Raw genomic sequence first — 14,528 nt, 5'->3', positions numbered from 1 at the left:
CAAGGCATTTTCATGAGGTGATCTGCCTTCTCCCAAATTCAACCTGATGTCAGTACATAAATATAGATACATACAACTCTGTGTTACATAGTGCTCTGGTGTTAGACAGAAACATTGAAGGGGATTTTCAGTATTATTAAACCTTGGTCCTATATTACCATGTAATGGTGTGTAAATGTTTCATACTTGCCAAATGTTTTGGAATAGGTCCATTGAATTACCTCAGCTGGCAGGTGCAACAGGGCTGCAACATAGTCCTTTGGGGCCACTCCGACCAGTACAGTTACGTCCACTAAAAGTGCTTGTTTTAGCCACTGTCAGGCCAAAGTTGTTTTTATAAGTGTCTGACATTATGGAAAGTGATTCCTATGGATGTAGACCTTTTTGTGTTAAATGATAGGATCTGTTTTGTGACTAGAAACACAAGTCTTGCATATGGAAAATCTTGCTCTGAAATCTCTCTGAAGCGTTGCAGGGAGAGGACAGTTGAAATAGTTGGAAAGTGGGGTTTGGAGTTGACTTAGGGGAACTACCAGCAATAATTCAAAAGTCATTGCTGAATATTTAACTGATTTTGATTGATTTTGGATCTAGATGAGGCAACAACTGTTAGATCTCACCTTCCAAGATTGCAGAGGGAGTCTTTTCTTTCAGTGAGACTGAGACTTGCATGTTTTGGCCTAGAATAATTTTCTTCCATTGATAGAGGACTACAAATTATTTGATCTGCTAGTTTGTCGATTTGATTTATGTTTGTTTAAACAAATGACAATCTGACATTAGAACAAAGTTATGTCTTTGTCCAGCCAACATGCCATATATTGTGCATGCTGAGTTAATAATCAAATAGTAACAATTTAACTATTTTCAGACTATTATCAGGCCCATGATTATCAGTGTCATTTTTCTTTTTATCTTATTGCCAATAATTATTTGGCTCTGATGCCGCCTTTCTCTGTTATTGGTCACCACTCTTGTCTCAGTGTCTGTTACACAAAATGATGTCACAAGTAATGGCTGATAAGCGCTGTATAATCTAAATTTGCTAGCTAAAGTTATGAAAGTGGATTGGAAGTATTAAGTAGCAGAAAATGGAAATACTAAACCGAAGTGCCTCTAAGTTGTGTATACAAGTACGGTGCTTGAGCAAATTGTTGTTGGTTTCGTTCAGTCACTGGCTATTCTCAACTTTGAGACTTACATTTGTATTTTCCTGCATATGTAAATATTTTCCAGTTATCAATCTCCTAGATTACTAATAATCATTCTTGGTATCAGCCCTGAAAAATATTGGGCAACCTCTAAACTATTTAGTGTGGCTACATGTCAGCAGCTCTGAATATGACCTTAAACTGTCAGATACAGTATGTTGACTGACTGTAACGCTTTCTTTTGGTGAATTTGGTACAAAGTGCCCTGAGACAGTACAGAACACATGGCACATGTTCTCACTACTTCACATTTACACACACAGATGTCACATGACATTCAAAACCCTCCATGTTAGCTTAGCCCCACCAGGAGCCTTCCTAGCATCCCTTGGGACAGAATGACCTGGTGATGGGAAGGTAGCAGATAGAGCGGAGCTAAATATGGCTATGACAGAGGTGTGTGTGTGTGTGTGTGTGTGTGTGTGTGTGTGTGTGTGTGTGTGTGTGTGTGTGTGTGTGTGTTACAATTCAGATCTTTCCATTTTCTTTTTTTCTTCCTCATCTATCTGGGTCATGAAACTAGAAGTGATGGAGGAAAGAACAAGTAAAGTTAGAAAGTAAGGGATGGAGTGGGAAAAAAGAACAGATGATTGTACTGCAAGGTGGTTATGGAGAGGAAAAATCATGACAAGAATAGCCCCTTCAGATAAAAATATATAAAGGATTCTTCAGCAGGAAAATAAATTGGCAATGATAGTAAGAGATTACTTTTATTTTAATGGCTTGCACATTCTTAAATTAGATATGTTTCATTTCACTAACTGCTATGGAAATGTACATGTTTTTTAGAATAAAAAACCACCAGCAACAGGAGTGATAGTTCTTTTTGAGCTGCTGGAATACTTTTTAATGTGAAACAGCTGCAGGAGGTGTTGCTTAATTGAAGATTTACCCTTTACTTAACATCAGAAATGGCAAATTGGATCACCACTGAAAATGACTGGTGGTTCGAGAAACTCAGAACAAAAGTGATGAATACAATATGACAGTGGTTTTACTGGCAAATTGCATTAAATAGGTAAATATGGGTTTGCATCAATAGCCAAACATGAGCATATCGGCGACTTTGGTGATGGTGAACTGATGGACTAAAACAGATTGCAGCCTTCTGAAAGATTAGAATTCAAAATTAATTCATAAAACACAAGGTTGTTAATGAGGTCCACTGCGACTTGCTGCTGTTGTGGCTCAAATTGGAGTTGGTTGTTTCTGAGGCACATGTTTGTATTCTGGTCAGAGTCTGAGGAAAGGCCTCGCAGAGAGACTTAAGCCCTGAGTGGACATGGAGGTGCTAAAGTAGTGGGGATTGGGTTGTGTTACTGACAGTTTTGAAATCCCTTAAACCACTCCATCTCATTTTCTAGCAGACCATCAGGAATGCTATAGAATACTCAATTTTCCAGAAAACCATTTATAAATTTTTATTGTCAGGTTTGTGTTTCCCTGTCTTCTCGTTTTGTGTTTTTTCCAATGTCTTGATTAGAACCAGATCAACATAACCTGGAGATGGGGCTGAATGATTAATTAATTATTTTCTGTCAAAATCAGTTGCATAAAATTCATATTGCATGATCCTTGGTTCTAATCAGAGCTTCTCATAATTAACGCTGTCTTAAGCAGCTCAAGATGAAAGGTTTCAGTTGCAAACCATCAATTTTTCAGCTTTCTTTCTGTCGCAGATGCCTTTGCTTCACAACAACAAAGAAACTCTGCTCAAAGAGTCACCACTCCTACTGTGTAACGTTGTCGTTAGGGCTATGTCTTTTTAAAGCACTAAGGATAGTGGATGTTGCTCTGAATAAGAATGTGGGAGGTCGCCACATGTCTGTCGTAGACAGGAGGCCATTTGAGTCAAAATGACAGCCAGCTGGTAGAACAGCGTTGTTGGAATCTCCCATTAAACTTTTGAGTTGATCTTTTTAAAGTTTTTTAATCTTAACATCTTGGATTCATAGCTGTGTATCAGCTTGACCTGTCAGTCTGTGAAGCTAACTTTAATGTAGCTGTGTGCAACATATGTTGCTACGATTACATTATTGGTACTACAATATTACTTAGTAATGTTAAGTATACCATCATCATACAGTAATATTTAAATTGGTAAATTTGTCGTTTGAGTTGAAAGAAGTTCATAATTCAACTGCCTATTTCATATGATCAATTGAGACCATTAGTTGCTTGTTGAGGTCATCAGTGTTTTTCTTAATTCTGTGTTTGACTGCCGTGTCCATAATGACAAGCAATAATTGTCAGCAAACATCCACAGCATGTTCAAGACTGACACATTTTCTTGATGTGTTTTTCCATCTTCATCCTTTGATAGAAAATAAAGGCAGCAGTCAAATCTCTAGTGCATTCTTGATGCAAATGTAGACTGTGGGCTTTGCTTAGAAAGAAGGCAACAAATTGTAAACTTATGACCTTTTCACCTGATAAATAGTGAGGCAGTGATGTTGGGTGTAATGCAATTACTATTCATGAGGGGTGCAGACATTCCATTGTTCTATTCCCCCTTTCTGTCTTTATTTAGGCTTCATGAAGACATCTCAAATTAAAGAAACAGAATCACAGCTCTCTCTATCCTCTTCTGTTTTAATGAATCATTCTCTTTTCTCACCCACTGCAGTTAGAAAAACATGTGCGGAGGCGGACTTTGTGTGTCAAAATGGCCAATGTGTCCCAAAGCGATGGCACTGTGATGGGGAGCCGGACTGCGAGGATGGGACCGACGAGAGCTTAGAAATTTGCCGTGAGTAGATGTTTTTCTCTCTGATGAACCACGCATTTTGTGGCAGGTTGAGCAATGATAGAAACATATTTACTTCAAGCATCTCAGAAATATGTCAGCAAGAAGTATATCTGAAGAACCACACTGATCACTGATGCTACAGTCCAAATCGCAGCTACTGAATATCTCAGTGGTTATATCACTGATCTGCGTGAAAGGCAGGAAATCCACATCAAAGCAACATTAATTTTCAGGCGGTCATAGATTTTTTTTATTTTATTTTTTTTAAACTTATGGGAGAAGTTATACCAGGTTATTCCTTCATACTCAATTTTGGTTAAAGCGCAAGTGTGATGTATGTTTATATCTCTCTCTCTCTCTCTCTCTCTCTCTCTCTCTCTCTCTCTCTCTCTCTCTCTCTCTCTCTCTCTCTCTCTCTCTCTCTCTCTCTCTCTCTCTCTCTCTCTCTCTCTCTCTCTCTCTCTCTCTCGATATATATCTCTATCTCTCTCTCGATAGATATAGATATATATATCTAGAGAGAGAGAGAGATTAATAACTAACCTGTAAAATGGACACTGTGGTCATTTGTTAAGAGGTTCTTTAACCCACATTTATCAACGCAGTATACAGTTGGGGTGCAGATGACAGCAGGGTCCAGAACTTAAGTCTTTAAAATGTTCTGTTAATGTGCTGCATGATGATTATTAATTCTGCTCCCTCTGCCTTCTGCTGCACACAGGTCAGCTACTCCTGTTATTCTTGTATTACTTTGAACACACCACTGAGCAGGTTACAGAGCAACAAAGCACTTGAATGTAGATTTACAACAAGGCAGACCATTTAATAAGAAACTATGCATCCTCCAGAGGGTCAGATGGTGGAAGCCGCCTTAATCACTGCAGTGTGTGTGACAGGTTCAAGTTAAAGCAATAGACACAGAGGACAAACTGACCTAAAACAGTTTATCCGAGTTAGAAGCTGTTTGCCTGCTGTGTCTATTGGATGGCAAAAATAAAATGGACACAAGGATCCTTGATACAGAGGCCACCACATTCAAGCTGTAGTTGTGGTCATTATGTTAATACATAATGTCAAGTATCTCTTTAGGTTTCGATTTGTACATACTTTATTATGCTAAAGTTCTGATGGCCTGATGTAATGTAGTAATTTTGGGCTGTAGTTTCTAAATACCTCCTCCAACACTGGGATAATACAATGTGAAAACTTTTCCTTGAGGTCCATAAACCATGTCAGATATACAACTAATTAGTTGTTGAGTTGGATTACCATCCAACTGCAAAGCTTAAAAAAAAATAATTTCAGAGAGCATAGTAGATTTCCCTGTGTCTTTAAAACCTCTCACTGTTGCAGAAATGCAGTGATGCACTTAAAAGCAGTGAGGGGGGTCCCCAGTGAGCAGCCCTGTCAAATAAATAAGTTGTTTAAATGGAACTAGGGAGAATGCTGAGCTTTAGACTGAATAACTGTGATGCTCGCTTTTGCTGAGGTGCTCATAGATAAGTGAAGTATTTACACCAAAGTCGTCTTTTAATGAGAATCTCTGGTGTGTTCACTGTCTTCACTGTCCTGTTGTAAAGACTAATGGACTTTGGCATCTCCTCAGGTACAGAAATAAACATCAAAGGCATCAAACGCTTGCTTGATGGATATTTACTGTGCTTCCTGAAAACTTCCTGAATGCTGGAATGTGTTTCTTTATCCATGTTACTGGAAGCAAATTCTTTCTTTTTCTTTCTTTCTTTCTTTCTTTCTTTCTTTCTTTCTTTCTTTCTTTCTTCTTTCAGCAGCGCTTCATCAAAGCCATTTCATGACTTAAAATGTTAATTCCTTGATGCTAAAGCTTAACTGTGTGTCAATGCAACATACAGTATCTGTAAATCGCTAACTGTATGAGATGATACCAGTTTGAAATAAAATGAATACCTGCTGTTTGATCAAAGAAAAGTAATCTTTTCACACTTGTTTGCGTAATGGTGAGGGAGTTTAAACTAGAAAAAATCCATCACTTATTAAATGTAATAAATCACCTTCATCTAGTGTTTATTCATTCATTTAACTAGTGAGGCTGAGCAAATGAGATACATAAACTCCTAAAGGAGATCAACTGTTGAACTATGGCCATCATACCCAGAATAAAATATGATCAATACTAAGGGTGTCACGATTTCGATTTTTTATTGAAATCGATCGAAATTACGTCATGGTCTCAAGCATCGAAGTCAAAGAGAGGATCGACGATCACCCCCCAGGGAGGTGTGCAAAGCTACGCACGCACGCTACGCAAATTACGCACATTGTAGCCGATGCCGCTAGTTAGCTAACCTGCAGATCATGACACCATGGCAAGTGCAGATAAAGGAGCAACGGCACCGGAGCTTGAAGCAGCTCCTGCTTCTCTTAAATCACCAGTATGAAAGTATTTTGCGTTCCTGGTGAGTTATGTCGACAACGTTCGTGTTGTCGACAAGAAGACCACCGTGTGTAAGATATGCTATGTGCGTGTACCACACCCGGCCACGGGAAACACTACAAACATGGCAGGACACATTCGCCGGCATCACAAGGATGTAGATTTGACAACTGGGAAAACACCATCACTGGTCCAGCCAACTATTCCATCCTCGTTTACAATAAAACTTCCACAGACCTCAGCTCGCACAAAAGCTATAACTAACGCTATAGGGCTATTTATAACAGCAGACCTGCAGCCTTATTCGGTGGTGGAAAACACTGGATTTAAACATTTAAGATAAAGATAACAACATATCTTTGATAAAGAAAAAAAACTTGAACAATGTAAAAATGACAGTTGTCATTCTCAGGGGACAAAAAAGTCCAAACTACTTATTTTTTTTATGTTCAACTGTTAGGATATAGTTTGTTAAGGCTCTCATTGTTCCATGACTCTGGACATGACTGTTATACTTTTTATTTATTTATTTATTTTGTTGCACATTTGTTGCCAGGCATCCTCTGTGACCTCCCATTTTTGTTATTATTATTGTTATTTTTGTCTTTGTTGTTTTCCACTTGACTGAGAACAAGATCGTTACCCTTATATTGTAAATAAATTATTTAAATTTGACCGTTAGTGCCTAATGTAATACATTGGAAATTGCATCACTTATATGTAGCCCATCTTTTGAAATAAGATTTACTATACAAAATTTGATGAATAAAACCACTGATCGTAGACTAGAATAGTCTGAAAATGGCATAGGCCTCTGTTCTGTAAGAAAAAGAAAAAAATCGAGAATCGAATCGTGACCCTAAAATCGAAAATCACATCGAATTGAGGATTTGGAGAATCGTGACACCCCTAATCAATACTCATGTCAACAAATATTTCTGTATACATATTTGTGAATTAGACCTAAATATAGTGAATTAAGTTGGTTTAGTGTATGTAGTGTTACTTTACTTTAACAGATGTACCAAATGATGAGAAAACTGCTTCCAAACATAATGGTGAGGAATATTTCCCAATAATGAGGGTTATTCTTAGGGGCGCACTAGCAGGAGTTTTGTTGTGTGACATCAAACACGACTTTGAACAAATGCAAAGCTACGACCACGACAATATTAAGTCAATCTGCGTGTGATCCAGGCTTCTTATCAGTGTTTGTGAAGTGATATTTGCTAGGGCAGCAGAGGGTTTCAGGTGCGTGACAGGATTGACTCCAGCTCTGAGTTTTCACAGAGCAGTCCTCTCTGGGTTTTGCTGCAGTGTGTCAACACTGCAGCTTGAATGCACTAACCTGAAAACAATACAAGAATAAATTCTTTACCCCTGGCAGGAAAAAAAACAACACTACATCTTAGTCGGAGCAAATCCCTCTTGGATGGGGATCTGTGGTGCAGTGCTGCCAAAATGGGAGTGGTGCAGTTTGGGGAGTTGTTAAAACACCAGAGTTATTCAAAGCTGTTGGCTGTTAGGTGTTGCCAAGACCTTCCCAAGTTCCTGCAGTGTTAGAAAGACAAAATAAAGAATGGTGCCTATTGTAGCTGCTAGATAAGCCTAGACAATGGAGTGGAAAATACAGATGCAAAGTACTCTAACATGACATAAATATCCCAGACGATGAAGCAAGCTTTGGCTCTTCCCAGTATTCATGCTTCAAAGCATTGTGGAGGTACAAGGTATTATTATGGTTAAAACCTCTGTTCTGCGTCTTTCCTGCTTATGTCACCTTGATTTTAATGTTTGTTTGTTTTTTACCTTTTCAACCTGTTAATATTTGAATTGATCATTCTATCCTCGGCCTATCCTGAGCTGCATAATGGCTCAGAGTTTGAAATTAATCTTTGTTCATTTTGCTGAAACTAACTCTATTTAGATAGCAGCTGGTGTACTGCCAAGACTTTCCTAGTAGAACTGTACATTTTGTGCTTTTTTTTCCTGCTAATTTTGTTTTGTTATTCTTTAGATGATGGGTCTGCCATTTTATAATTTATTTAAAAGTTTAAGTTAATTTTGTTATCGCAAAAAAGATGAATGATTAGTTGAATACAGCGACCATGTGAAAGATTTGAATATTTCTGACCGTATCAAAAAGACACTAATGGACAACAATGCAATTCTTTTAACAGTGAATTATTGCAACAGTACCTTTTTATAATCAACATTTTTGAAATTCTAGTTTCCTGCTGAGAACTTAAATGACTAAGTGTCCTGGCGTGCCATTTGATGGTTCCTTGTTGGTTGATTGCTATGACCTGTTTCCTCTTGCTCTTGGAAAAGTCCGTCGGTCAACTGAAGGTCCTAAACAGCATTCCAGTTTGTAGTCGTGTGTGTGTGTGGGTGTGTGAGAGTTTGTGTTAAAGTTCCATTCATAGCTACAGTGGTGTACGTGCAGGTCAACCCAGCTACTATAGCTGTTATATCAGTGTACTGTTTGAGCAGCTGTTGCACATGACTTGGCAACAGGGAATGGAATCTACTGTGTGTGTATGTGTGTACGTGCGCACGCGCATCTCAGCTCTCTCTGTGTGAAGGTGCGGTAGTTGTGTGAATGACAGTTTATTTTTTTGCCTCAGTGTTGAATTAAGGAAGTCAGCTGCAGTCTCTGGTTACTAAGTCTAAGTTACTAAGTTTAGAGTACATCCAAATTAACATTGGCTAGCAGCTTTATTCTGTGCCCCATGCTGGTGCATTATAGGGCTACAACTAACAAGTTTTATTGTGTATAAAATGTCCAAAAACTTTGATCAGTGGTTCCCCAATCCCTTAAATGTTTTTTGTTTTTATCCACAACCCAAGAGATTTAGTTACTGTCACAGAGAGGGACAAAGATCGATTAGCAAAATAGTTGGTGATAAATGTAGTGATTAACAATTGATCAGTTCAGTGTTGCCTTTCTAGTACTTTAGTGTTTCTTGGGGCTTTACCACCACCCAGTGTTGACGGTGTTGATGACCTATGATTTATTTATGTTAAGTTGAAATAAAAGGTTAAGACATGTTTTTTTTTTATGTTGTTTTTCACATTAAAACTATGGTATGTAACCTTCAATTCATCATGTATTGGGAAGAGAAAGGAACTGGATTTTTGAAATATGGCTTCATATCGTCACCTGGCTCAGCAAAAACTACAGAATCCTTGTCAATAATTTCTACATCTGCAAGAGTCCCTTTTCAATTCGTATTCATCTCCTGTTTCACTGAGCAGCCCTTATCGGTGTGCAGTCCGTTTTTATGTACAACAATACTTGTTATTAGCCTCCACAGTGGAAGATTGCAGGGATAAGAGTCAAACGTGTTTATTGGAAACATGTACTGTGGAGTGAATATGTACTGTGATGAAGTGGTTCTTCAGCTGTCAGTCATTCACCTGGAGTTTAATATGCAGGTGACTGATATTTAAAACAAAGAAAACACACATGCATGATATAAGAGTAAAACTGATCTTTGTATTATCAAAAGAAAACATTTGCATTGTCTTTTTAAACATTAGAATTTCCTAATTGTTAGACATTAAAAAACAAACTGACAAGTTTCAAGTCTTTGTCATGGAGTCAAAACGTCAAATACTCTGATGAAGGCATTGTAATATTTTAAAAGACAGTGACTTGAAGTCTAGAACTGAGAGCTGTGTTCATCAATACACTTGTAAAATTCCTCTCTTCAGACATATATCTTGTAGCTCAATGTCACCCTTAATCTGCCAAAAGCTGTGTACGTTCTCCAGCTAAGAAGAAGTTAGTTACACTGTGACCTTGTTATGTCCTGTTCTATTTATGTTTTTGGGCTCTGCTATCATAACAGCATTGTGCCCTCAAAAGGCAACAAGTGGAGCCACTGCAGCTGTGTCATGACAGTGTGATAACAATTGAACATGTTGCTTTTTTTTGTTTTGTTTTGTTTTTTTCTTTATATCCTTCTGCATAAGCATCACAGATTTAACTCTTTTATGTATGCTTTTTAAGCCCATGTGAACTGAAATTCCCAGGCTTTGTCATGGCAGTAAATCAGAACTGGTAATGAGAAGTGAAGGATTGAATGTGGCCTTGATGCTCCAAATATGCAGATGAGCTGTCCTTTTGAAATAACATCAAACAATCAGCAATGTGGCTGTAAGCACTTTGTTTGATACAGATGTGGTCAGTTAAGTTACTGTGCACTATTTGCTATCCTCTGATTGTCACAGTGAAGCTTGTATTTTAAATAAAGTGGTCTCCCAGCAGCAGACTTCTTTCACAAAACTGTTCGGACAGGACAGTGAGGTTTGTAATGTTGTGTATCTGAGTGATTTAGTCCTTGCAAAGATGTGAAAGGAAAAGGACCAGCATGGACCAGAAAATGTTGGGGACAGTTATTTATTTTTTTGCCAGTTCTTTGGCTCCAACATAAAGTCCACTCTACTCTACTCTTCTCTAATAAATCATTTAATAATTCTGTGTCACTTCAGTGCATTTTCTTTTGCTCAAAGCTACAGTGTTTTCTCAAAATGCAAAGCTACACAAATGGATTTTAAAAAAATGTATACATAATAGAAAGAAGAAAAGACAAAAGACAGTACTGTGACAGTGTATTTTTGTGTGGTTGCCCATGCAGACATGCGGACGTGTCGTGTGAACGAGTTTAGCTGTGGAGCGGGCTCTACACAGTGCATACCCATCTTCTGGAAATGCGACGGAGAGAAGGACTGTGACAACGGAGAAGATGAGGTCAACTGTGGTAAGTGGAAAAAACCCACTTTGTCACGCAGATAATGTTTGCCCACATGATTTTCAGTTACAGTTTTAATTTTTATTTTTATTCTTGAACATATGTCATCTTTTTGTAATCGTATAGCACAGGAAGTGAGTAGGGAATATTCATTTTCTTTTGACTGAAAGAACTGTGTGAACTGCAGGCAGCAACTCTTTTTCTGACTTAATCGTCCATGGAATGTGGGTGTGTTTTTCAGAGGCCAGGCTGAACCTTTGCCATTGCCTCTGATGGTCCAGCTTCACAAGTCAATGAGAACCTAAATGCTAGAGCTGGACAGAAACTTGATTTTTGGGCTCAATGCTGATGTTATTGGAAAATAAAAAATTGAGATATCAATATATCTGCCAATTATATACACATTCTCCAAGGATCCCTCAAATGTAGCTATTGCATTAAACATATTGACAGTATATTTTAAAACTCATGTATAAAATGACACCAGTAAACGCTGTAATTGTCAAGCTTTCTTTCCTGCATCATAATTCTCACCATAATGTCACATTTCTGAGCAATGGTCAAGTGACAAAATGGCAAATGCTGTGTGAAAACTCATTAAGTAATATATTTTTTTAGTCATATTAACATTAATGGTTTTGTCACTTACAGTTTATATCCCTCTAACTTTGATTTGCCTGAAATGCCCTGTTAGGAATATGTCAAAGTTGCTGTCAAGATTAGCTAATGGAGGTTATCCCTGCCACCCATTATTCACATCCTGCTGTGGCTTTTTCTTTTGTCCGGACAGACGCTCGCTCGTCACCCTCACCCGCTACATAGCAGCTACCATTGAAAATGAGTATAGTGGCGCTGAGCTAGCAGTATAGCGGTGCAGCGCCACCATTCCACCGTCTGGGGAGAACCCTGGCACAAAAATGTTTCACAAGATACTTTGTGGCCTTGTGTTTACAAGAATTGATTAAAAGCAGCTTTAAACCACTGACTTGATTATTAGCACCATGGAGAGGAATGCGAACATCCTGGCTACATTTGGAGAAAACTTTGACCCTGTGAAGGTGTCTTTATTCTCAAAATGCAGACTTCATAGGATGATGCCTCAGAATTTGAATACAGAAACAAAGTTGTTGCAGCAACCTAACTTGACTGTTGCACCTGATTCTTTTAGATCATCAGCCTCCTTACAGCTGTGCTCTTATGCCAGTTCTGCCTGATTCGCATTGTGCAGGGGCAGGAAAGTTGTGGAATACACAAGGCTGTTACAGCCTTAAGAAGTACACTGATTGTTCTTCTGAAGTGATCCAAGAACTACTAATTATGTGTAACAGCTGATGTCTTACACACTGACGTCTTACTCCTTGAGACAGTTGCTGTGCATCAATTACTTCTCATCCTGCAGCTGTTTATCCTGTGGAGCTGTGCAGCAAAAACAAACTAACAGCCTTTTGCAAAGAGCATGATGCTCTGCCTGGAAGAACTATAAACTAAAATAATTGGATCCGACAGAACACGTCCACACAGCCTTAAGCATGTTGGTAAATTTCATATATCCTTTGTCCATTTTCTGACTTTTATCTGGGGCTGAGTCACACTGGCAGCAGGCTAAGCAAGGTAGTCCAGGTGTCCCTGTCCCCAGCAATGTATTCCAGGGTTGAACTTAGGAAAAATTTTGCTTCAAGAGTGTATCAGCTGATACCAGTCCTGTAGCTGTTATATGTCCATCACTATGTATTTTTGAACCTATACTACAACAACAAATTAAGTTGGTACCATCCTATCTGGCTGCTCAGATGCTAATTGAGAATTGAGCTGCTAGTAGGAGACATTTGGTGATTGTCTTGTTTGCTTACATTAAATCTATGCCCCTGCTGTCCTTGAACTCTGTCGCAGGATGTTTTACTGCAGTGATGCATGTTTTCAGAGACCATAACCTCAACACAGACTCAGGTTAATCAAATGTTACGACCAGCCCCATACATTCTGTCATCCTTCTGTCATGTTAGACTCCCACTGCTTCCTGCCAGCACAGGAATCATATTTTATTAAGAAAATTACAATAACTTGTGCAGTGCAGCAATAAGGCTATGGTCATGCTGCCAAAAGTATGTGGACAGTGTGTTTTGCATCATCTCGTTCTCTTCTCCTAACTGCCCCCAGGTAACATCACCTGTGCTCCAAACGAGTTCACATGCGCCAGTGGCCGCTGCATCTCCCGGAACTTTGTGTGCAACAGCGAGGATGACTGTGGTGATGGCTCTGATGAGGTGGAGTGCGCTCCATCCTCCTGTGGTCCCAGTGAGTTCCAATGTGGGAACACCTCATGCATCCCAGCCAGCTGGGTGTGCGACGATGATGTTGACTGCCAGGTATGAGAGAAGTGCAATAACACAATAAAAAATGAAAAACTACACACATACACATACGCTAATACACTGTTGCACTATATGAAATATACACAAACTCTTAAAAGCAGGATTAAAACTTTTAGACAAAAATAAAGGATAGTTACATTGTTGCATCATCTGAGATTGGCAAAAACAGGAATTTGGCAAGGTTTGGTTGGATGATTGAGAGTAAGGCCTGATTGGACTAAAATGGCAAGAGGATGTGGATACGATAAGTGTCAACTGATTTAAGGTACTACCTGGCTCTTCAACTGGGGTTCCGAGACCCACAGGTGGTCCTCAGAGTTGCTGCAGGTGGGCACGTTAATAATATTTTAGTATGTTTTTATTCTTTCAAAAATGTATCTAACATTAACGTGGATCCAGCATATCATTAGCAAACATGCATTTCATGAAAAAACAAAACATTTAATTTGCACAATATTACCCATGATTCACTTATGTGAGCCAGCTAATCTAGCTGTACGTATGCATTACAACAAACAACAACAACAAAGCATTTAATGTGCACAATATTACCCATGATTCACTTATGTGAGCCAGCTAATCTAGCTGTACATATGCATTACAACAAACTAGGATGCTAACTATTTGGCCTGAAAAATGTTGAAGGCACCTGGTATACCATATATTAGATGTAGAAGGCTGCAGTCCAAAGTATTGCTCCTATCTTCTAAAATAAAAAAAAACAAGACCTTTTCAGGATGTTCTAATCAGTAAACCTGGCCCAGTGATCAGTGCAGACTGTGCAATTTTAAGACATGCATATGTAAATGTGGACTCATAAGAATGTTGCCAAAGGGGGAATTTCTGAAATAAAATCTTGCAATACACATTTGAGCCTTGGAGGAACTAACTTAAACCAAATCCAGTCCTAGCTATGTGGTGCCCTTAATTTAATATTAACCTGCATCATTTTGTCTTTTATTGTCTTTGTCTATGTGATTTGTAAATTTTTAAAATTGCTAGTACTTTTATTAAGTACAGTAGATG

The 14,528-nt window shown here is 38.5% G+C and overlaps 1 protein-coding gene across 2 annotated transcripts in view; it reads left to right on the top strand.

Annotated features, from left to right (window-relative positions):
• vldlr (very low density lipoprotein receptor) overlaps positions 1–14,528 on the top strand; it is a 55,895-nt gene that overhangs the window by 11,921 nt on the left and 29,446 nt on the right. For both annotated transcript variants that reach the window (XM_037117307.1, XM_037117308.1), the window contains exons 3-5: positions 3,838–3,960; positions 11,017–11,139; positions 13,288–13,496. In XM_037117307.1, the coding sequence (XP_036973202.1) occupies positions 3,838–3,960; positions 11,017–11,139; positions 13,288–13,496 (455 nt within the window). The remainder of the gene's footprint in view (positions 1–3,837; positions 3,961–11,016; positions 11,140–13,287; positions 13,497–14,528) is intronic.

This window comes from Acanthopagrus latus, chromosome 12 (genome assembly GCF_904848185.1).
Source record: "Acanthopagrus latus isolate v.2019 chromosome 12, fAcaLat1.1, whole genome shotgun sequence".
Classification (NCBI taxonomy): domain Eukaryota; kingdom Metazoa; phylum Chordata; class Actinopteri; order Spariformes; family Sparidae; genus Acanthopagrus; species Acanthopagrus latus.
The sequence above is the reverse complement of the archived record's forward strand: the minus strand, read 5'-3'. Positions and strand labels throughout refer to the sequence as shown.